Source organism: Parus major, chromosome 10 (genome assembly GCF_001522545.3).
Source record: "Parus major isolate Abel chromosome 10, Parus_major1.1, whole genome shotgun sequence".
In the NCBI taxonomy this organism is placed as follows: Eukaryota; Metazoa; Chordata; class Aves; order Passeriformes; family Paridae; genus Parus; species Parus major.
In genome coordinates, this window is record NC_031779.1 from 16,382,538 (window position 1) to 16,408,938 (window position 26,401).

At 39.0% G+C, this 26,401-nt stretch overlaps 1 protein-coding gene across 2 annotated transcripts in view; it reads right to left on the bottom strand.

Annotated features, from left to right (window-relative positions):
* FAM169B (family with sequence similarity 169 member B) overlaps positions 1-26,401 on the bottom strand; it is a 35,295-nt gene that overhangs the window by 3,225 nt on the left and 5,669 nt on the right. The window contains exons 1-7 of one of the 2 annotated variants that reach the window (XM_033517015.1): positions 20,646-20,750; positions 19,867-20,000; positions 17,047-17,146; positions 10,986-11,071; positions 9,392-9,566; positions 3,378-3,560; positions 879-1,007 (exon numbers count right to left, since the gene is read on the bottom strand). In XM_033517015.1, coding sequence (XP_033372906.1) covers positions 879-1,007; positions 3,378-3,560; positions 9,392-9,566; positions 10,986-11,071; positions 17,047-17,146; positions 19,867-20,000; positions 20,646-20,718 — 880 coding nt within the window. In that variant the 5' untranslated portion in view covers positions 20,719-20,750. Of the gene's footprint in view, positions 1-878; positions 1,008-3,377; positions 3,561-9,391; positions 9,567-10,985; positions 11,072-17,046; positions 17,147-19,866; positions 20,001-20,645; positions 20,751-26,401 lie in introns of those variants that run through there. The other variant, XM_033517016.1, reaches the window with a different exon arrangement.

Consider the following 26,401-nt stretch of genomic DNA (forward strand, 5'->3'; position numbering starts at 1 on the left):
TAATGGCTTCAGAGGAACCCAGCCTAGGGCTAAAGTCTGACTTAACTCTCCTGTGGGTGCTGCAAACAAGATGAAACGCGGTGTCTCAACACAAGGTTCCCGAGCCAAAACAGAGCAGGATGGATGTGGGAAGGCATGGGAGCAATTTGCTCTGGAGCACTCCTTGCTGCACGTCCAGAGACAATGTGTGCCCTTCTTTTGGAAGCCAGTGCTTATCACAGCTTGTGTGCATGCAGCAGAGGGGCCTGTCTGGGTCCTCCAAACAGCTGAGCAGATTATAGCAATGAGATCCCCATATGAACTGTCAAAAGGCTTCCCTACTCTGTCGCTATCTTTTGTGAAGCAGGCAGAAAATGCTCCTAGCAAAAAGGACTTACCCTGTAGGAGAGTATTTAGAATCTTCCAAAACCCAAAATGAAAACCTTTGTGTTTCCATCCAAGAATGGTATTGGCAGCAATTGAAGGTAATTAAACACACTGCCCACTGGCCATACAAATTTCTTCTTTGTAACAATTTCAGAGAAACAAACCCCTGTCTATAACCCAGACAATATGTTGTGCAACAGAGATTTTTTGGGCTAACTTCTACCCTGCTCTAAGTGCACTGCAACAGGAGTTACAGCCACTTTATGCAAAGGCTGTGCTTTGTTCAGGATCTCTCAGATGCTCTGCAGTTCCATTTCATTACCTCATAATTTCTAAGAATTGTCCTGTTTACTGTGAAAAGATGAGGGCACTGGATTGCACACTCAGTAGTTTCTCCATGTGCAAACAACAGAGACATCACCTCTCCATGATCACTACCTAACCTTTGATTACATTTCTTATCTTTATAGAACTATAACACAGACAAGTTCACACTGTTTGTTTTAACTCACTTCCTGAAGGAGATGACTCCATCTGAATTTTTAACCAGATATTCACTCGTTGGCTCCAATCTCCTGGTGCTTCCACTTCCCACAGTCGCTTCTGCTCCTCAGGATGAGCTTGCAGGAATTTCTGGCATACTGAAAGGAGAAACCAAGGGGTAAAAGTATGGGTGAGTGAAAAGTACATCAGAAGAGGGAGCGTGTTCTATGCAAAGAAATTCTCTCAGACCTACTTTCATTACTTCCTTTGGACAGCTTTCTTCTCCCTTCTCATCTTCTTTCCTCTTTGTTTTAGCTGGGACTTTTAGTAAAAGCCTATGTGGAATGGCCTAAACAGTCACGAGTGAATCCTGTCTGCTTCAGTCCAGTTTATTTCCTTGTGAGTGCAGAAACAAAGGACTTGAAATGATTTGCTGAGCACCTTCTTCTGGCAAGGCAGCACAGAACAATGTCCAGACACTCAGTAGTTTCAGACCTACAGCAGTGTGGGGTTTTTACCCTCACTACTCTGAAAGGAAAGGGTTCCTCTATCTTTCAGCTTTAACCATTCAGATTGCTACTTTAATTTCTGTTTATAAAGAAAAACTCTGCCTCAGTTTGGTTTTGGGCCAAAACCACCCTCCTTTTCACTACTGTTACCCTATGCCCCATTGCTAGGTTCATTTATTTCTTTGGATGGGGAAAAAACAGAAATGGGAAGAAACAACAGAAAAATTACAGGATACCTGTGACAGATGTACAATCACCTTTAAAAACCTTATTGCCACAGATTCCTATCACTGTCAGTACACAATGACCATCCAAAAATTTGGATAAACTATCAAATTTAGGTCTGCTTATGTTATCAAACTGAAGTATGTTCTATTTAGTGGTATCCTTAGGATGTGTGCAGTGTCAAGAGGAGGCACATGCTGTAGAACAAACAGTTCAAAGTATTTAAACATAAAGGAGATTTTTTAACTTCCCTTAACTGCCATCATATCACTTGCATCAACTGCACTAAGATAGTGATCTGTAAACAACAAAATCACTGTCATACTCTGTCCACTGTAGTTCATCGTTCTACAGAATGGGTCATTTATCTTCAACATTCAGTTGAGTTTAACAATGGGATGTCAAAACAAAAACCCTAATTCTGGTATGTAAACATTTGCCTTACAGTAATGAGCAGATCACAGACATTAATTTTATACAAGGATATCCAGACTAAATTAATCATTCCAATAAAAGCTCCTAAAACTAACACATACTAGAACCCAGATATGTGCTACAAAGCTTTTTCCTCCCTTTTGGGCATCTACAGCAGCTTAAATACCACGTCCATGTTAAATAAACTGTCCACAGCCTCAGAGGTTTTAGTACAGAGATTTAAAGGTTGCATTCATTTGTCAAAATATGAAAATGTGGTTTCAATGAAATTAAAAGCAGACAGTGACTTCAATACGCTCAAAATTTAACTTACAGTATTGGTTTTTTTATAAAAGAAAACCTAATTAAAACATGATGCAAGTCAAATTTATTCAATATTAGCTCTAAACTTAATTGAGACAAAAGCACAGTCTTCCAATATATTGCTAGTGTTAACACATAAGAAATGCAGCTTTCTCATCCAGAGTTTCTAAAGCCTTGAGGTCTGCCAAAGGAAAAATGGATATTATTGGGAGAAGGAATGCTGTCAATATTATTCCCTCCTGAATTTAGAAGTAGCAGTACCTGCTCAGATGCTTTTGAATACATTCAAGGGCACGTCATAACCAAGAGAAAGAATAGATGTGGCCAAAATTCTGTTGACATTTATTAGGAAACAACCAGAAAGCTGTAAGTAAATCAACACATCTCAAAAAAAAAAAGATTGTGAAGACTGCATTACACAGAGAGCAATCCCAGAAAAAAGTACATTTCCAAAGAGGACAGTTTCATAAATAACGTGAGCACTGATTTTTTTCTGTGAATTTTACTAGCAAAACCAGAGTTTTGACCTGAAGACATTGAAGATATATGACTACTTTGTGATCTTTTAAAAGTGTCAAATGTTCAAAGACAGTTGATACAAAACAAGTACTGATGTAACTGGATGACTGAGTAGAGCCTGGGTATTTGGCTTATTAAATGTAATTTCTTAAAAATGCAAGATCTACAAGAGCATTATGTGCATAGTGTGGGCTTGACAAGATCTTACAAGTCTTTTCCCTGTGGTGTCAAATAAAATGTGTAAGTCCCTGTCTAGGGCAATGACATAGTTCTACAAGAGAACAGTTCTAGGAACACGAAATGTCAAACAGGCACTGTGAGTTTTGTGCTTTTTGTTGTCTTACATAAATATTGGCCTACCTTTCCACAGGAAATTCCAGATGGCTCTGGAAAAGGAGCCAGTTGCAGGCTAACAACAGTTAAGTTCAGACAAGGGCACTGAACTCTTACACAGTGAAGACAATCTTACCAAGACCATATTGAAAATTATACATTATACATGACCCTTACCTAACGTGTCCACATCAAAGGATTTACCTTGATACATGGCAGCAGAAATAGGGCAGCTGATCCCCAAGGCATCCTCAGCCAGGAAAGACTGACAGAAATCATGCAACATTTTCATCCCTAGGCCACCTCTTCTGTACTTTCTCTGGACGAATATAGTATCCAAAACTGGCAGCAGGTAGCACTGGCTGGTTGTACCATCACACAGGCTCCCTGAAAACAGACAGGGAAAAACACATCCATTTGCAAACAAAATCAGTATTGCTGCACTAACTGCTGTGTGATTTCAGCCACACACACTGCCCTGTACCTTCCCACAGGCTGTGAGGATGATCCCAGCTAAAGTGTATTTGCATAAGCAGTAAAACACTTTCCTGGAGGATTACTTGGTGCCATGAAATGGAGAGGACCTGCCTAAGATGTGGCTGACAGGTCTCACCAGAGTCCTTTCCAGACTCTGATTCTTCATAATCACACTATCTTGGTGCACAGGCAATGTATATAGGAAAGCTCATTGAAAAGATATAAATGGTCTGAAACCAAATAGATATAAATATTCTGAATGCAATGTCCTCATACTCCTTTAAATAAACAACTGAGCGGTGCACTTTAAGAAAGCACAGTAAGAGCTCCTTTTAAGTTACTCCATTTTTACTGAGTGATGATTTATTACATATGTAGGTGTTCTATTCCATTACTAGAACTACCACTATCAGTGTTAAACCCGGGGTTTCACTCAAGGACAGTCCTTGCTAACAAACACATTAACTCAGTTAACTGAAATCACGGGGTCTTGACATAATGCTCTACATGTGGACAAAATACAGATTCAAGCATAAGCCTCCAAACTATTAAAACAAGTTCTCAGTGAAAATTGTCCAAAAAACCCCAAAACACAGAACCAAGGGATTTATTTTGCAATCGCAAATGGTAAACTCAAACTGGAATCAAGAGAGAATTGATTAAGAACAGACATTCTGCATCCAAAATTTTGATGTTCACCCTAACCAACCTAGGGTCTAATTGCTGCACTTCCATTCAGTGCAAAATACCATAAAAACAGAACTTCAAACATTGTTGGAAAAGGGCGGGTTGTGGTGGTGTTTATAACCTTTCAATACTTGTAACACATGATGGGTAGTTACTCTTTTTGTTATGAGCCAAAAAATTGAGTATATCCCTGGTCCCATTGTTAGCTGCCAACCCAACAGAGATGTCAAATTCCAGCAGAATTGCACCATCCATTCTAAGGGACAAACTTTTCCTCATGAAGTCTTTAAGAATTCCTGCATGTTGAAAATGTTCTTTTAAGTTTATTGTTATCTCATATAGTTTGTCTCTGATATATCCTGATGAGGATGCTGTGCAGCAATCCCAGGAGCTGAGTGATTTATGCCTGAGCTCCTAATTTTGTGTTGAGAAGATGACAAAAACTTGTCATGTCTAAAGGCACCATAAATAAAGAAACCATGAAGCCATTCTTCACCTTGTCCCTGGGAAACACATTAGGAGAGTCACAGCCCACAGGCATTCAAAATAAAATAAACAAACAAACCAACCTTTGGAACAAAGGCCACTTTGTCCCTGTTTCCCATCAAATAGCACAAGGTTACCGTAAGCTAATGGTGGCCTGGAGGTGGCCACTGGGCTCTCACACATTTGGTTGAGAGGTTTGTTTCACTGTTGGAACACACAGACAAAGTTTTGAGGTGAGGGAGGAGACAGGGAAAATAAGGGCATTGGTGATGGAGAGGGAAGCATTCATGCAGTCTGCTCTTGGAAAGCCTTTGATCTGCTTGGTTAGGTCATGAGTGCCAAATGACCAACTTAGGAGCCAGCAAAATGGCAAACAGATATTACAAGGGCAGGAAAGCAGACAGCCATTAGCATTCCCAAAGAGCCACAAACCAGAAAAGAAAAAAACAATCTGGTCTCCACATCCAACAGACCCAAACAAAACAAGGTTGTGCACACTGACTATTTCCCTGCTGAACAAGTTGGCTTGGCACACACATGTTTGGACAGGCCTGGAGCAGCCTGAGCGCTTGTGTAAAGGGTGGGGAATATTTCTGTAGAGCAGAACCCAAGGTCAACCCATTGTGTGAGTTTGTATGTGAGAAGGAGAACAAAGGTTCTGGCTTCAATAAAATTAAATGAATTCATGTCTGGACTGGTATGTAGTAATTTCATTTTCATTACAGCCAGAACCTTCAATCTGCCTCAGAAATGCACATTAAAAATATTATTGCTAGCAAACAGAGGGAGACAAAAGCAATTATTCAACAAGATTTCAGCTAATTGTCTGTCAGGTTAACTTCAATGCCAAATTTATTTTTTTTCTAAAAGAAATGTACGTAATTGATGAAAAACTAAAATCCTGTTACCTTTCTAAGGATCTGTTTCTACAGACTAGCACCTGGGCCACAGTATCAAAAGATATTTCCAAAGGCTTGTATGAAGAAAAGTGTGAAATGAATTTGAGCTCAAGAAGCCACTTCCAAAGACCATCTCTAAGGCTCTGGTGTAGGAAAAAAACAGAGATTAGGCCAGAGTTGCTTTTTTGCTTACTCCATGTCTGCTGAAGAGTTTTTGCAGTCAGGTGCTCCCAAACTGTGACTTGTGGAGCATTTCTAAAGAATGAATAAGAAGCCAACAATGCATTTACTCCTGACACACCTATATGTTTTACAGCCTTCTCAGAGTTGGGTTAAGGCTGGTTTGATTCACATCACTCCACACTTCTACTACTAAGATTTGTCAGGAGGGAAGGGACAAGCTTTGACAATCTGACTTTTGTTTTTCATACCACAGACAGCTTGGTCTGCAGCTGGGCAGCTCATATGTGTTACAGTGACAGTAATACATAACAGTAGGGAGGGGAAAATAAAGTCTATAAAAAAGGGATTTTGCTCTGGTTTGTTCTCAAAAGCACCAAGACACTCTTGGCTCATTGCATCCTCCAACTTCTTATTGATTTATTTGCATCATGAATCTTCGACATTCTCCCAGCATTTATGTGAAGGTAGTAAAGTCCATTTCCAGTAATTACTAGTCCTCAGTAAATAAGAAAGGAAAAACTTTCAGGGAATTGCTCTCACTGCACAAGAAACAAGTGTCAGTAACCGTGGTAATTAATCCTACATCACTACACAGAACACATTCTTTCTGAGCTTTTCACACAGAGCACAAAATAAATACTTTAAACAATATAAAACAGATCCAAATCCCCAAGTATTTGTATGAAGGCTTTCTGCAAAATATTTCATTTTCAGGTTGCTGACTGCAGAGAAAGGTACAGGAAGAGGGAACCATCATTTCCTATCCTACCTTAAAGTAGCTCCATTTAGTGAGGTCTAACTGCTCAGCTGTCTGATATGGAAGCTGCTGACATAGATAAAATTGGAGACATTTATCTTGGCACGTGACAAAGTGTCTTATCAGCCTCATTAGTGGCTTAGTACATCTCATCAATCTTTAGTATACCCAGTGGTAAATGCAGCATGCCTGTCATTGGACAGGAATAGGCACATTCCAGAGAGGCCAAGTTGATGATCTGTGTAGTCATGAATAAATTTTGCTTTAATAAAGGTGTCTAATGCTCAAGAAAAGTGATAGCTCTTCTCATTGAAGAATGAGATTTCTGTTTATCTGCACAGCAGGTGCAGGGTGGTGGCCAGTGCCAGAAGTGGCCAAATTGTCTCAAAACCTTGACTTGCAGTAGTTACTGCATCTCTGAGCAAGGTGTGTGCTCGAGACCATCTGTGCCTCCTTAGCTGGACTATTAAAAGAGATCCAGTTAAGGATGGTCATAAGATGGAAGCATGGAACTGGACCAAAATTACCGAGTTCACTTTGTGAACACCACCTAGGAACTGGAAAATGGAAATTAATTACAATATTGCCAATATAGTTAAATGGAAGCACTGAAGTCCATTGAAAATTTAGTTTTCATAACAACACTTAAATTTGCAAAGATAGAACAGACTCTCTGTTCCTTGGTCACCATTTCTGTGATTCACACAGAAGACTTATGTTTGAAAGAGGCATGCTCCACAGACCTTTTCTGGCCTATCTGCCTCCACTGAAGCATGTTTTTTGTCATGCTGTAGATAATGGAAAATTCACAGATGAGAAATACAGTTGAATACAACATCAATATGAGAATCTCAATTACCCAGTGAAGAAAATCAAACTGGAAAGAATGGTCAGGTAATTGCAGAGCATGGAAATAAAGGGAATCAGAATCACATGGTGGGCACAAAGGAAATTTTTTTCCTAGGACCAGAAGCTGTAACAGAGGTCCAACACAATATAAACTCCTGTAGTTAAAGCTTCCTCTACTAAATGTTCTGACCAGGACAGCAAAAGGAAAAAGAACTTACATTAAGATTTAGAAAAATACATTATGAAAATATGTAAAACAACCATGTGAAATACAGCTTCTAAGTGAAGATATTTATCTTAGTCTGTTTTGGGCCTAATAAATCCAGGGCTCTTCTAAAAAGTAGAGAGAATAGAATCAGCCACAGCATGGCTGGTATGAAATTGAAATCACAGAACTTCAGAAAGAGGAATTATTTTCTAAATGTGTACATCAAATAGCAAAAAGCAGCAAAAACAATCAGTTTCAAGCTTCCCGAAAAGGCTTTGGCAAAAGACTGCAGTAATTTGTGACACAGGCCAAAAACTAACAAATATAGCTGCCCAGAGAAAAAAAAAACTGGCAAGAAAAGGCAGATGCTGACAAAGCTGGACTTGAAGGATTTGTATTTTATGTGGACCTGGTTTAAAACCAAACTGTGACTCTCAACTTACTCAGAAACAGTTTCAACTTGGCTAATACTCCACCCATAACAGACTACTGTGCACATTTATTTTACTGAAGCATGAATCATTACAGCCCCTACAAGTGTTTCTTTCCAAAAGCTTTGCTCAGGAATATTTATGGACTTAAAGGAAAATGTACTTGTGTTTGCCATTACAAACCAGTTCATCAACCTAATCAGAGATACAGATAAGGCTCCTTGATCATAGGCTGAGTCCTGATTCCTCACTGATGGTCTGTACAAGCTACACCTCTGTGTGTATCAGGATTTTTCCATCCCAAGGAGAAGAACATCTTATTGTTGCTGGCCTTTGGGACTGCAGCAGGGAAGGCACCTTCAGAGTGTCCTCTTGAATCCAAAACAACCCACCTCTCCAGCTGCTTCTTTTTCTCCCATTTTGGATGGATGGCTACTGAGTCCTGACTTGGACAGTATTTTACTTCCAAAGACCCCACCTTCTCTGTGAAGGTGATTCCCATGAATCTTAAACACAGACTGGGAACCAGCTCCTGCATGGGGGCACAGGCTCAACTGCATACCTGGTATTATTCCAATTAAGCCTCTTCCACTCCAGACTAGTTAACAGCAATTATTTGCATTAATACAGACTTTGTGTTTAATAAAAGATCTTAACTAAAGCTAATCAAATATCCCTAAAGAATTAAAACACATTTTGTTTCTTCTCTATGACACTTAATCAATTAATGATGAAATCAATTCATCATCATCATCTTTTAAACTGGGAGTACAACTGCACAAAGCATTCCAGGACTGGTCTAGTGCACACACCTTCCTCTACACAACACAGCCAAGGATCCTCTTCTTGCCACCACCAACTCCCAATACATTTTCCCACTGGGAACTGCACTCCTTTTTCAGGTATCATTCTTTCCAGGATGCAGTCCTCCTATCCTGTGCATAGGCCCTACATTCTTTGTTCCTAGATGTACAACCTCCTACTTGGCTGCATTAAAACACATTTTATTGGAGTAAGCCAGTACCTCAGATCAGAATAGGGTTTGGAACTATCATGTTTAAACGAAAGTAACATGGATGGCTTCCAAATTCCGGGAAGGTTTGTGCCCTAGATTAATTCTGAGGGAGATTTCATATAAAAATGTAAATGAGAGCCAGGATTATTTATACTGATAGATAAACAAAAGGATTACATTTCTAGCTATTAGGAACAGTGAAATTGTGTCTCTAAAATGACCTTACCTTTCATCTTGACCGAGTAAAAGGCAGCAGCCTCGCCGCTTCTCCAGAGTATCTTGGCATGCTCGGTGGCAGAGTGAGGTAGAAAGAATGCATCATTAGCTGAACTCCCTTCCAGCATTCCAAAAATAATGCAGTTCAGAACAAAGAGGACAATCCTTTCTCCAAATGTCTGGACCTTAGAGAACAAACAAAAACAGACCAAAGAAAAATGAGGCAGAGAATAGTATTTTGCATCTCATGAAAGGTTTCAAAATCAAAAGAGGCTGGGAAGGAAGAGGTCAGGAAACATGTACACTTAATTTGGGGAAAATGCCTCCTGAGTTGGTTCAGCTAGAATAACAAAAACAGTTTTTCCTAGTGTTTCGCCCTCTATCCAGTGGGCATAGAATAGTTTAGTAACTATTTATAAAGCTTGACATATCTCTTGTTGTCAGAGAGAGGAATTCTAAAGCAGCAAAAGTATCTTGATTGCAGTCACAGTGAACTAGTCACAGATTTGGAACCAGGATCAAGGCACTCTAATCCTACTCAAAAGTGAAAGAAAGATTGGATTCACTCTGTGGGCCTGCTCACCTCTCCCCATTACCTGTGTTGCCACAGCATTGAAGAACTTAGTGGGCCAAGACCTTACTGGATAGACACTATACAAAACAGAGAATAGTCTGTCCTAATCAGCTATAATCTAGGTGTTACATAAACAATTATACTATATAGGAGACAACTGACAGGAGAGGGAGATGGAGGAATAAAAAAGAACAAGGTAAAAACTGGTGCCAAAAAGCTTCACACAAATGCTGAAAAAGGAATGAGAGTTTCCATAAATAACAGCAATTTACCTTTTCACAATGAGCTAAAGGGGGTAAGATTTCCATTTTCAGACATTATTTTCATTCTCTGTTGATACAGAGATGCTTGAAAGCTTCAAGGCCTGTGTTCCTGCTCCAAGTTCTATTTTGCAAGGATTGTTTGTTATCTCAAAATCCCTCCAGTTCAGTTACCCATAAAAAGCCTACTTAATTCTGCAAATAATTAAACTCTACGTGTGACAGGAAAAGATGATAAAGGAATAGAATCATTAAGGACCAAAGATACTGAGGGTTGAGTAGGAAACAAAACTGACTTAATAACCTCATGGCAACACAAAGCTCATAATCAGCAGGCATCTCATATTTTAGTTGAAAACAAATGAACATAATATAAACATTATCCAAGGAAAAAAAAAATATCCTAACTAGCTAGATAAGTCATTGTTCCAAAGGGTAGTAACACCTCCCACCAGACAGTTAATGTGAGAAATTATTGCTAATGTAGTAATTCAGTTTATGATTATTCCTTTAGTAGGCAGTGAGGGTAAACTAAAATCCAAAAGAAAATAAATCCCACAGATGAATCATAAACTGCATGCACAGAATTGTTTAGAGAGGGCTAATGTGCATGTCACTGTGTCCAGGAGACATGAAGCACTTGGTGAGCCACAGAGTCCAGATCCCACAGGTTCAGAGCAGGAGCTGTAGGAGACCAGAGACAATTCCATATGACTGTTCTGGCTGTGAAGCTTCAGGCTAAAGGCAACTGATCAAAATAGCATCCTCACCAAAACAAGCCCATCTCTAGCAGGATCAGCCGTCTTCACAACATCTTCCACAGGCCACCAACGCTGGCTCAAATAAACTGCCAAAACTACAAAAACAAAAACATGGGAACACGTTACCCACAAATACAAAGTGCATTCTGAATTTTTCCACAGGCAACCTCAGATCTACTTCTCCCTCCAGCTGACTCCAGTCTGTTCTGCTGTGACACCAGAACAACAAGTGTATTTCAATTTTACCTCTGTGTCCCTTGATATCCAATTTTCAGTACTGCATGAGGCATCAAGGGAAGGTAATTTTTCTCAGGAGCTGATGTGACCTTGGTGTGACAGCCTGTGCTCCATATGAATAAAGCACTTCCTGCTTAATAGTAAGTTCTGTAGCACATTAGGTTTAAGTGGCATTTGGGACAGACGAGCTACCTGGATAAAGGTTACAGTTTTCAAGTTTCTTTCGAACTTTCTCCAGCCCACACACACATATTTGCATATATTTGAGTGCACATATTTGCACTCATGCAAGTCAAACACAAAAATTCTCGTATCTGCTTTATCAAACAGCTTTTCAGCTCTCTCTATGATTAAATTTCTATCTATGGGTACCTTTCGAGTACAAACTCCTAAATCTATGCATGGCCAGATATTCTCAGAGGTTCAAATGCACGCAGAAAGGTTTCTATCAACAAAAGACAGACATAGACACACATAATAAGGTACACTTTGCCCTGAAGCAAAAGTGTATCAGCAACCCACGTAAGTCAAGTCCTCATGTAGGTGTGATGCAAAACTTGCACCCCACTTCTTCCCATCCTTCCTCAATTTTTCACATTTGCAGGAACAAGTATTTAAACCCTACTCCTACATGTTCATCTACAGAATTCATTGCCTGCCAATAGATTTACAAGGAAAAGACTTGAAGAAGCAACAGTGACACTGAAATTACTTCCAAGCCTTGTTCAGAAAGAAAAGTTTTGACATGGGGTCATTTCAAAGGATAGAGAATAAATTTTAAGTGTTTAGATGAGGTTTTGGAATAAACACAGAAATCTGATCATTTATGACCACAAACACATCAAACAGCAAATATTTCAGCAAAAAGCACTTTTAGTATCTGTACACTGGTGACATTCACCTAAAATAGTACATGGCCACAATTTCAGGATTGCTCAAGAGCATCAGTATCTTTAATATCTTTAAATAGGGCACCTACCATGTCCATTTTTATATAGAAAGATAGAATATAATATAGGGAGAATGTTGCAAAGAACAGCAGAGTTCACATGTCCTGAGTCCTAAAAGAGAGCTCGAACAACTGGATCTAACCTAGCCAGCTACAGACAAATAGAAAGTTCAAAACCATCTGTGAGTTAGAAACAAATTCACACACAAGGAAATTAAATTACTTTAAGGACAGGATTCATCATTTACCTATTTTAGCCTCAGGTTATACAAATGTCACTGATGCACACAGGTTAATTTCCCTTTTTGCTTCAGACTCTATCACTCCTGCCGGCTTTAAGGCTGGGGATTCGGCTTAGCTAACTTATATTTCCAATGAATTATTAAAGCATGTGCCAGAAAGCATTACACTTTGTGTGCTGGGTTAACAAGGAAGAAGTATTGCACGCAAGGGCAGATGCCTGTTTATAGCACCAGACTCAATTCATTAAATATTATGCACTTACTTGCATGGGATTTTCATACTCGGTTTCTGTGATGGATTCAATCTGTTCCCTCAAACCCTTCCCTCTGCTTTCAAATGCAGCAGCCACTGCTCCATTACACATCCATGAAACATGCAGCTACAAAGGGAGCTGAATCGCACAAAGGGGACATAATAGGCCAAATGCTGACTTTAATAAGAGCTGCAAAGAGGTTTGGCACACAGTTCAGACATACAAGACACATAGTAAAGGTCAGAAAAGTTTTTCAAAGCTTTGAGGAAAACAGGAAGATGTATGACCATGTTGGATGGAGTTGCTTTTATAGAACATTTACTGTGCTATTCAATAATTTAAATGTGTGGAAGGGAACACTAGTTGACATAGCAACTGTCACATCACATTACTTGAGCAACCTTATCTATATGGATGCCTTCCTTGAAGGAAAAACATTTCTCCAAATTTCACACAAACATATGTACTTTGCTTTTTGTTATCATTTTTCAAGTCAACATCTGGTCCACAGTTAAATCCATCCATGCTTCCCCATACTCTCATTTCCATTTTATAATCAACTTTGAGGAACACTGTTTCAAATGCAAACATGATTTGTGAGACCACATGTTCTCTCTCTCTCTCTTCACAGTCTTCTTGTTCTTTCCAAAACATTCAGTTAAGTTCACCTGTTCATGAGAGATGGAGTTATTGCCAACACACATCACCTGAACCCTGTGAATCATGATGTGTGTGATCTTGCCACTGCAGGGCCTGATGTGCTGGATCTTGCTGTTGCAAGACCTGGTGAAATGCATTTCAGGTCACAATTGATGGGATTTACACATGCTCAGGTGGGTGGCTTTCCCTGTAAGCACCAGCTTGATAAACCTGAGTACTTTCATCACCTGCACTCAGACAAACACAGTGTTCCAAGAAGCTGACAGGCAGCGGAGCACAGGATTCCACAGCACAGGGTGTTTGCAATCCAGGACTGAGCTGAATTAGCATAATGCAATAGTGATTATGGAATGTCTACTTTTGCTGGGCAAACATGGATCTCTTCCCAATTCAGGCCTGGATTATATTTTTACTTGCTAGGCTATGCTGGCCAAATGTTCCCACACTGGTGTGCAACTATTTAAATGAAATGTGCACATCAGGATTCTACACACAGAGCAAAGAAGAAAAAATAAAGCAATATCCAGCTTGGCCCATCTTTTTCTCCTGACTTGTCTGAATTGCTGAAACACATCCCTCAGTTACAAATTAAATAAAGGTGATGACACACATGAGAGATGTAATTAGAGTTTGTTTAATAAATATCTGAGATAAAGTAGTGGTACTTTCTGTAAAATCATCTTTACCTTAATTCTGTCACTATTTCAGATTGTTGATACACTTAAAGAGGTCGCTTTTGCAAGACTTCCACTGTGGAAATACTCTGGTACTGGAACAAGCTCCAGTATCCTACTTTGAACTGCATTCTGCAGCATCAACATATCCTGAGCTAGCTGGTTCCCTGTCTTTATAATGGAATAAGAGCATTTCCCACTCTTTTCTAGGAATTTTATCAAAACAAATACATTAAAGCTTGGGAGGCAGGTAGATTCCTGCTGGAATGGCAGCCATTCAAGTATCTCAGATTGATCTTTCCTGCAACCAGTCACATTTTCTTCTACAATTCAAGCTTCACTCTGTGATTTGTTGCAAATGTCTTGTGATAAATGTTCCGAGGCATCTCACAGTTATTGTGAATTATTAGATGCACCATACAGAAAATGCCACAATAAGGTATGTTTATTTAGTGTTATAAAGATGTTAATCACCCATGTTATGCTCTGTAAGCCTTTACAATGCAATTTACATTCTCATAAAAATATCTGTACAGATATACTAACAGAACACAACACTCAGCCCATCAAAAATAAATTAAAAATGCTTCCAACCAAGACCAAGTCCTACAGAAAAGCTGCCATACCCATTTTCTCTTTGAAATATGCAGATCATTTCAAACCACAAGCTACACATCACTTCTGGACAACCCATCTTATCAAGATGATCAGAAATAAATCTCAGTGGTAGAATCCACCCCTGTTTAAACCAATTTTCAAGAATTAAATGCCACCAAACTGAAACACGGTATGTGGGGCCTACCAGGAAATTTGCTTCTAAGAGTGCTCCTGCTGTGTGGAAGAGAACTAAAATGCAGATGCAGTGGACAGGTGGAGGAAGAGATCAACTACAGCAAGATTGTTTCCCTCTTCCATCTGGATGACACTTGTTTCACAAGAAAAGTGCAAATCTCAAGCCAGGAAAAGAAAATTATGTAACCTGTTAAATGTTATCATTTAATGTCCTTAAAATAACATTAAGTTAAAATACATTGCCTTTCTCTGAAGGAGTTGGTTTTGAATTAATTTGATCTGTTCACTGGTCAGAACAAAAGGTCACGTAGGTGAGCAAATCCAGGTGGAGTTGGCCCATTAGCACAGTCTGCCACCCTGAGTGTCAATTCCAAATCTGCTGAGATGTGGGAAAAATTTTAGGACAAAATATTTCAAATGTATATACCCATATGTATAGGTATGTACATACATCCCAGCAGGCTTTAAGGAATTAATAAAAATTTATTAAAACTCATCTAAAAAAAAATAAATAAATAAAACCACATCAGTCAAATTTGATGTATGCAGGAAGACCGGCCACATGTTTATAGTATATAAAATTAAGAAATAAAGAACTTCCAAAAAAATCCTTTAAATCACTTTTGGAAGGAAATATCCAAAACTATGTGATGCAGGCCTTATTTAAATAACCAGGCTTAGAGATCTCTCTGTTCCTCTGACTCTGGACTGGCAACTTAAGCTGAAATTTTGCAAGGGAGGGTCACAGCAGTCAGTCAGGCTGTTGTTTGTAATATAATAAGGTGTTTATTCTGCTAGGTTTAAACATTTAATGAAGATAGCTATCAGGTAATTTAGGCTCCAATTGGACTTGTTTGACCTGTTCCTGTGAGAAATCATTTTCCTTGTGTGTTTGTATCTCATTAATACTTCTTGTTCCTAATACTATGAGATCATTTAACTGAAGAGCTGTGCTAAATGCACTTTCACCTGCATCTATTTAATAATTCTTTATTTCTGCATTGTAATTACAGATCCAAATTCCTCTTGTGCAGCCTAAACTAACTCAGTGCTGTTTTCAGCTACATTCCTTTGAACATGAGTCAGGAGAGCACAACTGCACCAAGAGCAAGTCTGGCCTCTGGTGTAGATGCATCTCCCCTTTATCACACCAGTGCATACCTCTCTTCAGAAAAACATTAATGGAATATATAAATTAGTGTCAGAAGAGTAATTCTACATCAATAGCTTCAGAGGGACCAGAAAGTCTTTTGACTACACTTGGAAAGGTCTCCTACCTTCTCCTGTGAATCACAGCCCATTAGAAAAGGTCCAGCTGAAATCCTGTGTAGAAGGAGCTGGAAAACTGCAGAGTTCACATCTAACCACAGGTGATTTTTATCTACCTTTTGTTCTTCTGAAGAAATCTCCTGGTTACAGAATAGGACTGAACAATGAATACTTACACTAAGAGAACCTGTTCTAGGAGTGCAAGATCGTTACCTGCCACACTTAGAACTGAACAGAGAATTTTGCTTTGCCTTTGCTTTATTATTAAGAATATTGGCTATTGAAGCCTTTCAGGCATAATTTATAGTTTATCCTTTTTTTAAAGGTACACTTTTAATGACAGATGTCATTAGCTGGTACATTTGGAAGCTGGAATTTTAAGAGGTTTCATGTGTTCTGTATATCCTAAGTGACACAGTGAGTCAATGCAAAAGTTCATGTCCTCATTGCAGATATTCCAAACATTCTACAGCCTATTGCTTCACAATACCAACACTCCTCATTTAATCTACACACCAGTAGATAGCCCTTACACACCAGTACTGGAAATAAAAGGTAAATAAACCTAGGATTGAAAAAAATATCATGAAGTGAAAAAAGAATATAAATTATAATCAGTAAGAAGCAATACAATTTCATACCTGTATTTTATTGTTTAAGCCTTTCAGGATTCTATCCAAACCATAATGTGTTAAATTTCACATCATTCTGAATTAGAAAAATATTATCCTGTTGAATAAAGTCAGAAAGAATAACAGATTTACCCAAGGTGATTTTTCAGGTACCAGCAGAGAATTTAGGCATAGAATTTAAGAGCCCCAATTGTCAATTCTTCCATCTAATCAGCAGTCCACTGATACAAATCCTTGACAGATAAACTGAAACCACTTCAAATTCAAAACAAAACCCAGAATATTTAAATACACAAGCAAACAGACCATCTTAAAGAAATTACAACTACCCAAGTTTCAAAATATTTTGACCAATTCTAACCTGTCTCTTTATCCTTTGGATCAGTTAACAGCAACAGTTTGCAAGTAGGATTATTTCGGTAGAGAGGGACAAAACACACACAGGAATCTTCAAGTTTAACCTAAAAAACAAACAAGCCCTGTAGCACTTTGCACTGTAGAGCTCACAACAAGTACTTCATGTATCAGATGCACTTATGACATGTTTTATTGACATGCTTTGCTGACACACATGGCACAAGCTTAGCACAACACCCTCACAATCCTCAACTTCAAGGCACTGAAATACACATAATATTCTAATGTTATCCATAAGGAAAGTTAATTTAAAATAAATCAAACTACTGAAGTTAGTGAAGACCTTCATGCTGACTTGCCCTGGTTAGTACATAACCTGGCTTTGAACATTGTCACACGCAGACAAATGGTGTTATGAAAGACCAGACACATCAAATGAAAACAAATACAACTTGCACTTCTTACAGCATCCTCCAGCTGAGTACTTGTGGTGTTTTGCAAACAATGAATTAAGCCTCAGGGTACAGGGAGTATCAAAGCATTAGGGCAGTGCCTGGGCAGTTTATCTTCCAGGCACAGCGAGGGTAGATAATTGGCACAAGGTGGTTAAGTTGAAGGCAAAGCTAAAATCAAAATGCAGCTCTCAAGCTTTTGCTCTTAGACTAAACTTCTAAATGATGTGACACATAAACACAAAATTACTGCGATCAAACAGCTCTATATGCATAGAAATGACGATTTCCATATGAATATTGCAAATGCTGTCATGTAAGTTTAGGTACAGGCAAAGAGCGTGCATGACTTAGCACAGTATGTACTGTACTTTCCAAAATCTGGTCCATTGTGTATGTGTGGGTGTGCCTCTTTCTCTAATTGCACCCATTTGTCAGTTTGCTATGAAACTCAAATCAGTCACGTGTTACATTTAATATTTCTTGGTACATGGAAGAAATATGAATATGGATTATTCAGGATAAAAACTCTAAGCTGAAACCAGTGCTCACTAGTTGATGAGTGCCAGAATCCTGGAAGCATCTAGGCAAACACTGGACTCCAGAAAAAAAAAAAAAAAATTAAAACTGCTTGAAATCTGTATGCACGAGCTTGCCTAAATCTGGGGATTCAGTTGTTCTTTGCATGCTTCAAACATAACAGCATCGATGTCACTATGGCACCTGGGAGCATTTCCATAATGAAAAGGCCAGGACTACTTCCAATTCTGCCACGATTGTTATTTTGTTTGATAAGGTAATGTGCACTTTCACAGCAGTTAACAAGAGCAGCACGAGCCAAGCATAGCTTTGTGTGTGGCCGCTGCCAACGGGCTCCCATCCTCACTCACAGTAATCCTTGCTATTTGTGTCCTGGATGCTTGACCAAGCCATACCAAAAAGAAGTTCTGTGACCCCAGCAAGTGGGCTGACAGCCACTTAACTCCTGCTAAGTAATTATGCACTGTTGCCAGTCCTGCCACTTGAAACCTGTTTTAATTCAGATGCAGAAGGGGGAAAAATGCTTGGTAATGCAGTCATTATTCAAACATCAAACCCCTCATCCTTCAGGTTGTGGGTCTATAATAGAGATTGTTAGCTGGGATGTCCACTGGGAATGGGAGTTTCGCCTTATTACATTTAAATGATTTTAAATTGCAAAACGTCAACATTCTTTGAGCTATTTATGATAGACTATAAAGAAAAAGACAATACAGCAAGAACAATACCATTACTTATGCCCTTGACTGGCTGACTGCAGATTAGATTAGACCTGAATTAAATGAATGCAAAGAGAAATGTGTTGCTATGAGACTCAAATCAGTCATGTGATATATTTAAGGGCTGGTGACAAGCCACAAAATCAAGACAGTTGTGAATCAAAAGCCAGAAGTCCACCTTTAACTACTGATCTCAGCGTGTGTGGCTATTGCAGAATACACAGAGCACTGTGTGGGATTTTAACCTCCCATCCCTTCTACAGGAACAGCAAACGAACCTCTGAAAGTACAAGCAAACATGGAAGGTAAGGACACAGAAGCCCTAAACTGAGGGATCTTTGCATGTTCAGTCTGTTGCTATTTAGCCCTACAGTCTCCACTAGAGGGCATTAAAAGAGTATTTAAACCCTGTTGCATTCCCAGCTCAAAGCCTTTGCTGATCCCACCTGGAAAAGCATTTTTCTGGAAACTACTGCATATTATTTTCCTAAATTGTAGAAAAGCTACTGTATTCAAAACATTCATTTTAACTAATCCAATTTCTGCTTTGACAGTACAATAACAGGTACCTCAGCACATCTTCTATGATCTACAAAATGCCAGAATTAAAGATTTCATAGGCTGAGTGCAGTAAAAAAAAATAATAGGCCTGTTCAGTCATCTCTATTCCACCCAGGTGTCTTAGGAACAGAATTCCTTTGGGAGAAGCCACTCTCAGAATTACCAATACAGGTATTGGAAAGAATGGAAAACAAAAGACTGTATCACAGTGCCTGTGTAAACTGCACAGTAGAGGCAGAATACAGAGTAGCACCATGGTATTAAATCTCTATAAAATTTGGTTTTGATTCAGTCCTGTAAGGAGGTAGGTCAAGATGCAAAGTTCACCAAAGTACTTCAAACCCTCTTCCACACTCAGAGGGTTTTAGACTTGGAGTTTAAGCTTATCTCTCATTTATAGCAGGCAAATTATATGAAATCATGCAGGATTGCTGATTTAAGAGATGTACAATCCAGCCACACCAGTTTACCCCTATTAGAAGATCATAAACACAACTAATAAACTAATCTGCAAGTATCTAACTTGCAGCATGAGAAACATCAGCCTACTACCTCTCCTCCTCCAGGGATGGAAAAAACATCAGGAGTGGACAATGACTTCTTCAAGAGTTTTTCATAGTATGTTTCAGCATCTGCTTGCAGAACCTCTGGATCTCCTGCTATGGTATCAATGAAGTAAAGTTGACCTGTGATTAAATAAAACACAAGAGATTTTTACTTTTTCTATTAAATAAGAAACCTAAGTCTTAAAAACCTTATTTTCCCCAGCAGCTGCTTGGTGTGGCTGAGGCCTTAATGATCTCATTAGAGCCTTTTGTATAATCCTAGTCTAAAACAGTAAGGCTGGTAAAAACCTGTCTGTATGTTATTTACCTCTTGACATGCAATTTTACAAAGCAGAACCATGACAGCATCAAATCACACTTGTCTCCTTTGAATTCAACAAGCACAGTCTCAAATTTTTCTAGATGTAAGTAAATTGTTTTAAAGCTGAAAGAGCAAAAGAAATTCTTCAAAACACAGCCTGAGTTTAGCACTGTCCAAAAATATAACAGGAAAAGAATTCCAAAGCTTCCATTATTTCTTGGAAGACTGCCCCTTTTTGGGTCAATCTGTTGTTTGTCATTAACTTTTCCTTCTCTTTTTTTGATTAACATCAGTTGGACACTTTAATAACAATGAAATAACGTAAAATATTTACCTACACAAGAATTTCCAAAATAGTAACATTATCTTTTATGCAATATAACTTGGAATCCATGTGACTCAATGCTGGAGGGTATTTGTTAACTGTATGCAAACAAAAATTACATAGATCTGATGCTTGTTACCTAAATGCAAAGTCCAACTTGGAGTTCCTGAAGAAGCAATAACCTCCTTCTGGTATAATAAACCAGACTGCATGGTGGCTCATCACCAACCCAAGAAAAAGAACATGACAAGAAATGTGTTAGCAACCCAAATGGTGTCCAAACACTCTTCTAGGATAGGAATGAAACAGCTTCTCTTTAAGGAACCTTCAATCAACAAGCTACACCTGCAACTCTCGTAAGCCCCAAAGTGAGGATCAAATCTTCTACCACACAGCTGTAGTTGATATCTTAGTTCTGAATCCTCCCTTTTTAATGATGGTTTGGTCTCACACTGATGGTTTAGTCTCACATGGCAGCTCCCTTGGTAAGTTAAATGTGAAATAACTGCACTGATAGTAAAGTAATTGGCTGAGACAAGAAAGAGTCTTAAAAGGACCAGTGCAAGACCTCTTTATACTAAGGTTAACAAACTATGAATCATACAGGTACCATATTGAAAATGATACCTTTCCACATAAAAGTAGGAGCATGGGATTTGTAGTACCAGGTCAGACCATTCACCCATGGTCCCACCACTCTCCCTCCAGCAGTGATCAGTATCTGACTCCTCAGCAAAAAGAAAAGAAAATTAAAATGTTTAAAATCCTTTAAACACTGTTTTCCTGCCCTTTGCAGGCAACCAACTTCCATCCTGAGGCTTGGCAGCAAAGCTGCATACTCAGAATACTGAAGAGAAGATACTCTGAAAATGGGTTTCATAGCATGTTTGTATGTGACAAAATGGAAGTGAAGAGCATTGCAACACTGGCAAATAGAATAACGTTATAAAATCCCAGGCAGAACTTAAATACCATCAAGCAAAGAACTTATGTCAGGAGAGAAATTAAAGATTATTATTCAAAATTTTGGTAATTCACAAAAGCAAATTTACTAGTAAATTAATCCTTTACAAAAGAGCAGCATGTAAGACTTGAGTTTAGCACAAAGAAAAATATTTGCCATGCTAATAAATACCGTTCATGAGGTGCTGCTTACACAGCTCCATCCTTCCATGGTGCAGCCAATGCAACTTAACAGCAGAGTCATGTTTTCTCCTCACTGAACAAAGCTATTAACTTTCTGCTACATAATATGCTTGTACTCTAAGGTAACAAGAGCCACTTGAAGGATGAAATAAGGTCACAGATTAAATAATGAGGCATTAGAGGAAACTTCTGATCAACTTCCCATCAATAGAGCTTTGCACAGAAGAAACATTTTCTTTTAAAAAATACTTTTAGATTTCCAGTGAACTTGTCTTTCCTGTGCAATACATTGAAAAGGCCCAAGTGAGTTAAATTTCTTGTGAAGAAAAAAAAGGTTGAGGGGATAGAGAGAGTGAGGTTCCTTTAGGAACAATATGGAACAGAAATGACACTTTAGGTGATCTGGAATGGCCTCAAGAAGTCAGTGGTGCTAAGGCTGGCTTTTGTGAACATCCCAAAATCTACACACACATGTACACGCCACTCATACTGTTCAGCTGCCTTAGGCAGGGCAAACACCACTTGTCTGAATTTCTTTTCATGTTAACTAATGTGTTTCCCAGTTTTTTCCCAGTATAAGTGACAAACTAACATTTGCCCTGCTGTGTATGTCCCTTTTACACTTTTTTTATATACAGGGACAAGAAAAGCCCTCAAAGTCTATCCATACCTATTGTTTCTTGGCTTTCAACTAAAGCCATAATTATTGCTGGCTAACAGGATGCTATAAAGGTTGCTAATCAAATGCAAAATAATCCAACTTTGCTTCAGAATAAAAGCAGTGCTGTTCTCCGAGGAATACTTCAGTTCGAGGCACAATCAGCATCTTGGGATATCAAAATTGCGATGTTCCAAGGACAGCCTTTTGACCAAATTGGAATTACAGGATTTTATTTGAATTTGATCTTACATAGCAGCAACAAAAGAGCACATGGTGGCAGCCAGTCTGCCAGGACCTTGGCAGCAGGTCCTGTGGCAAGCTCTGTGCACAAAGGGTAACCCGAGTCACAAATGGGGCCTCCTGCTGCAGCCACAGAGATGGGACCATAAACCAGGAGAATAAATTTAGAATGGGAGGCCTCCTGCACCAGAGGGATTCCTGACATTGGGACTAGCATCTTAAACAGCCAAAGCTGCTAAACAAGGTCAAGGCATCCTCGAGGTGGATGGTGAAGCAGCAGTGACAGCGAGGGGGTGACAGACAGGTACCAGCCTTTGTCTTCTGCAGGGCACTGGCTTTCAGGGCAAGGGGCATGGAATCTTTGCATTCCACAGGGAAAAATTATCTAGAGACAAATAAATGAGAAACCAAATGAGCACATTTCCATTTCAGGCATGCAGAATAGATTTTAAAGCAAAAACTAGCAGCGCATCTGCTTCTCTCTTTTGTTTCCATGGAGCAGTCTGGGCCACATTCTCAAGCGAGGATGTGCAAGTACATCTCCTCTCACTCTGGTGATCTGTCATCAATTTGCACTAAGAATCTGATTTTTTGAAGTGAAAAGCTACAGCTAAAACCAGCTATAAATATCAGCAGGCACTGCCCATACAACTCAGTCATCTTTAGGAGATTCTACCCTTCAAAACCTCAGCCTAAAACATTGTCCAGCTCTGTCAAAAAGGAATAAACCAAGGCCCTTGTTTCAGTCTAGACCCCCAAACTCAGATTTTTTACTCCCATTGCTATTCCACCCCTTGTCTCCTCCAGGAGAGAGAACTGAATTTCATGGGGTTTTTATCAAGTGGACAAATATGCTCCTTGAAAGGTAAAAGTCAGACTAATTTTACTTCACTTAGGACCCAAAAAGATTAATATGTACGAATCCAGATGTATCTCATCAGCACACACAAATTCGGCATCAAGTACATAAATGCAATCACAAAATGGGAGACAATATTCTACCCTAAACTAGAAATAATTTCTATGAATTAGAGATAGACCCTCATCATTACAGATTCAGCAAGATTTCATTCTATCAGTTAAAATAAGCAGGAAATATTTTCCATGGCAAAAGAATTTATTCTCAATACAACAGAAAACACATGGTGCATACAGTTGTATGTGACATTCCAGAAGTGAAACTACAGAGTGTTGTAATGCCCAAAAGTAAAGGACATACTTCCATCTAATCAGATATGCTGAAGCTTCTTTGCAAAATTGTTTTTGACCATGAAGCCAATACACAATTTAGTAAACAAGAGATATTTCCTAGAACCATGAAATGGTTTGGGTGGAAAGTGACTGTAAAGATCATCTCATTCCAATCCCCTGACCCGGCACCTGCCACTAGACCAGGTTGCTCCAAGCCCTGTCCAACCTGGCTTGGACCCTTCCAGGGATGGGGAATATTTGTATTCATTGTTAAGAATCTTCTATTCCTGCATTAAATTGTAGCTAATTAATACCGTTCCCTTAAGCCAACGAAGTTGGTGGTGCAGTTTTTTTCCAGACCACTGGCTTGATTAAGATGCACTGAGATATTGCTGGTCCTTCCAGAAAAGTCAGACCTGTTGAGATGCCCATTTCAGAGATTTGTAAGGGCATTTAGGATGCAGTCAGATTGTAAAGCAAAATACATCAACCTCACCGTAGATGAAGCATGAAAAGTGTTATGTCTGAAGTGAATTAATCATTTATCCTACAACTACTTTTTCATGTTCTACAAACACAGAGAAGGATACTACATGCATCCATTAAGAGCTGTGTGTTTACAGAAGAGCCATCAGTCACCACAGGACTTGTATCTGGATTTTGTACGCTTGCGCAAATTTATGCATAATTTTGCATGTAAAAATATGAAAAACACCTCAGCCAGATTTCTACTGGTGTAGGAACAAGAGAGATAAAAAGAACTTAACATTTCTAATGTACAAGTTTCATTATTTTTTAAGTCAGTTCTGCCATTTTGCTTGCAATAGCAGCACTGGCTTTGTTTATTGGCTTTATTTTCATGCCAATATATTTCACAATAACAAAAAAAAACAAAAAAACCAACTTCAGCAGGTTTTAAATGTTTCTGATGATATTCTGAGGGGCTTTGTCCAAGATGTATTTTCCTTCTTTTTCTTCTTAGATCAAAAACCACTTTGCAATATGACACAAACATACACCAGAACAAAATGACAGTGTATCATCTCACTATTTAGGAGGGAGTGCTGTTGTAATTAAACCATGCAACTGAGACGAGAGGTCCTAAGATTTATTCTTAACACAAGTGTGGTTTTGTGGCCCCTAACAAATCACTGCATCTTCTGACTGTTTCCTTATCAGTTAAGTGTATGTCTTATCTACCACTTCAAAAGGGTGTGATGCTTTCCTTATCAGTGCCTCTGAAGGCACTATGTAAAAAGACCAAGAAGTCACATAACATAAATTGCTCTCAGTTCTCCACAGACTGTCACTGCCACACTACAGAAGCACACCCAGGACAGTGTCTAGGATTGAATAACTACTTTTTTTGCCCTTCTGAACCATACACACATTACTGAAGTGCTGTCCCTCACCCTCTCACAGGAGCAGGAGCTCTGTGATAAACAGCAGGGCTTCACACCAACTCTTCTCCTTCCCTTCCCATAAGCTGAACAACTCCAGGCATGTGGTTATCGTTAGACAACCATATTTGTTTAACCTCTCAAAGGAAGGAAGAGGTCTTTGGCACGCTCCCGGGAGTACACGCAGAACCTGACTCTCACATCCTGAATTTAACTGAGCAAATACATGTCAAAAACCCAAATTCTGGCATAAGTGAAACTGCAGTATCATAACAGCGTGTGGTGGAAGCGGAGGCAGCGGGTGAACGCCGTGGTGTGCTATCTGTCCAGCACAGCAAGGCAGCTCTGCACCACGTGCTGCACATCGTCCATGGAAACAACATCCTTCCCACTGTTCAGCTTTCCCCCATTTCTAATAGAGCAAGAACTCTTAGAATAGATGTAGGTTTCAGGTTTGTATGTTTCAACCCCAAAATTCCATTCATTTATCACTTACTATTCTATCACAAGTCAAATGGCCAGAAGGGCCTCAGGAGACAAACTAAATAAAAGGTTCTATCTGTAAATAACCTTCAACTGTGAAATCACTGTGGAACTGAAGGCAGAGGAGAAAAACCTAATCCCACTCCCAATAAAGAAATCTGTTTGATTAAATAGATGAGTTTAGCTATATATGTCATTACTACAAATTTTGTCACTCAAATGGAGGGCAAACCAAATCCTAGGCATGCCAAACACAGGCTGCTATCCCAGTAGCCATGCCATTCCTACAAACACATTTTTACTACTGATTTCAGAAAAGAGAAGAAAAAAGCTTTAGGTATACACATATATTTACCTGGCTGTAGATGAGAAAAGGAAAACACCTTCAATTTTCACACACTTCTATGAGCTCTGAAGGCCTTCTGAACCTTCTGTTTACCAGGTCTATAAAACACGTGTTTTTCATTTCCCAAAACTAAAGGTAATCCACAATTTTTGAAATGGAAAAAAAAAAGACAAGGAAATTAAATAATTGATTTAATTATTTAGCTTCTTTTATAAAAATACTTAGCTGAAACCACATTAATTAAAATGTGTTGAAGGTTAGAAAAGCAAGTGCATATTGAGGGGAATCACGTAAGGGTGAGTGCATACTGAAGAGGTATTTCCTCCACTCTCACCTGCACTACTCCCATAATGAAAGTTCCATCAAATAGGTTCCAACTACACCCATTTTTCCTCAGATGGATCTTTGGTACTGCTACACTTAAAAAT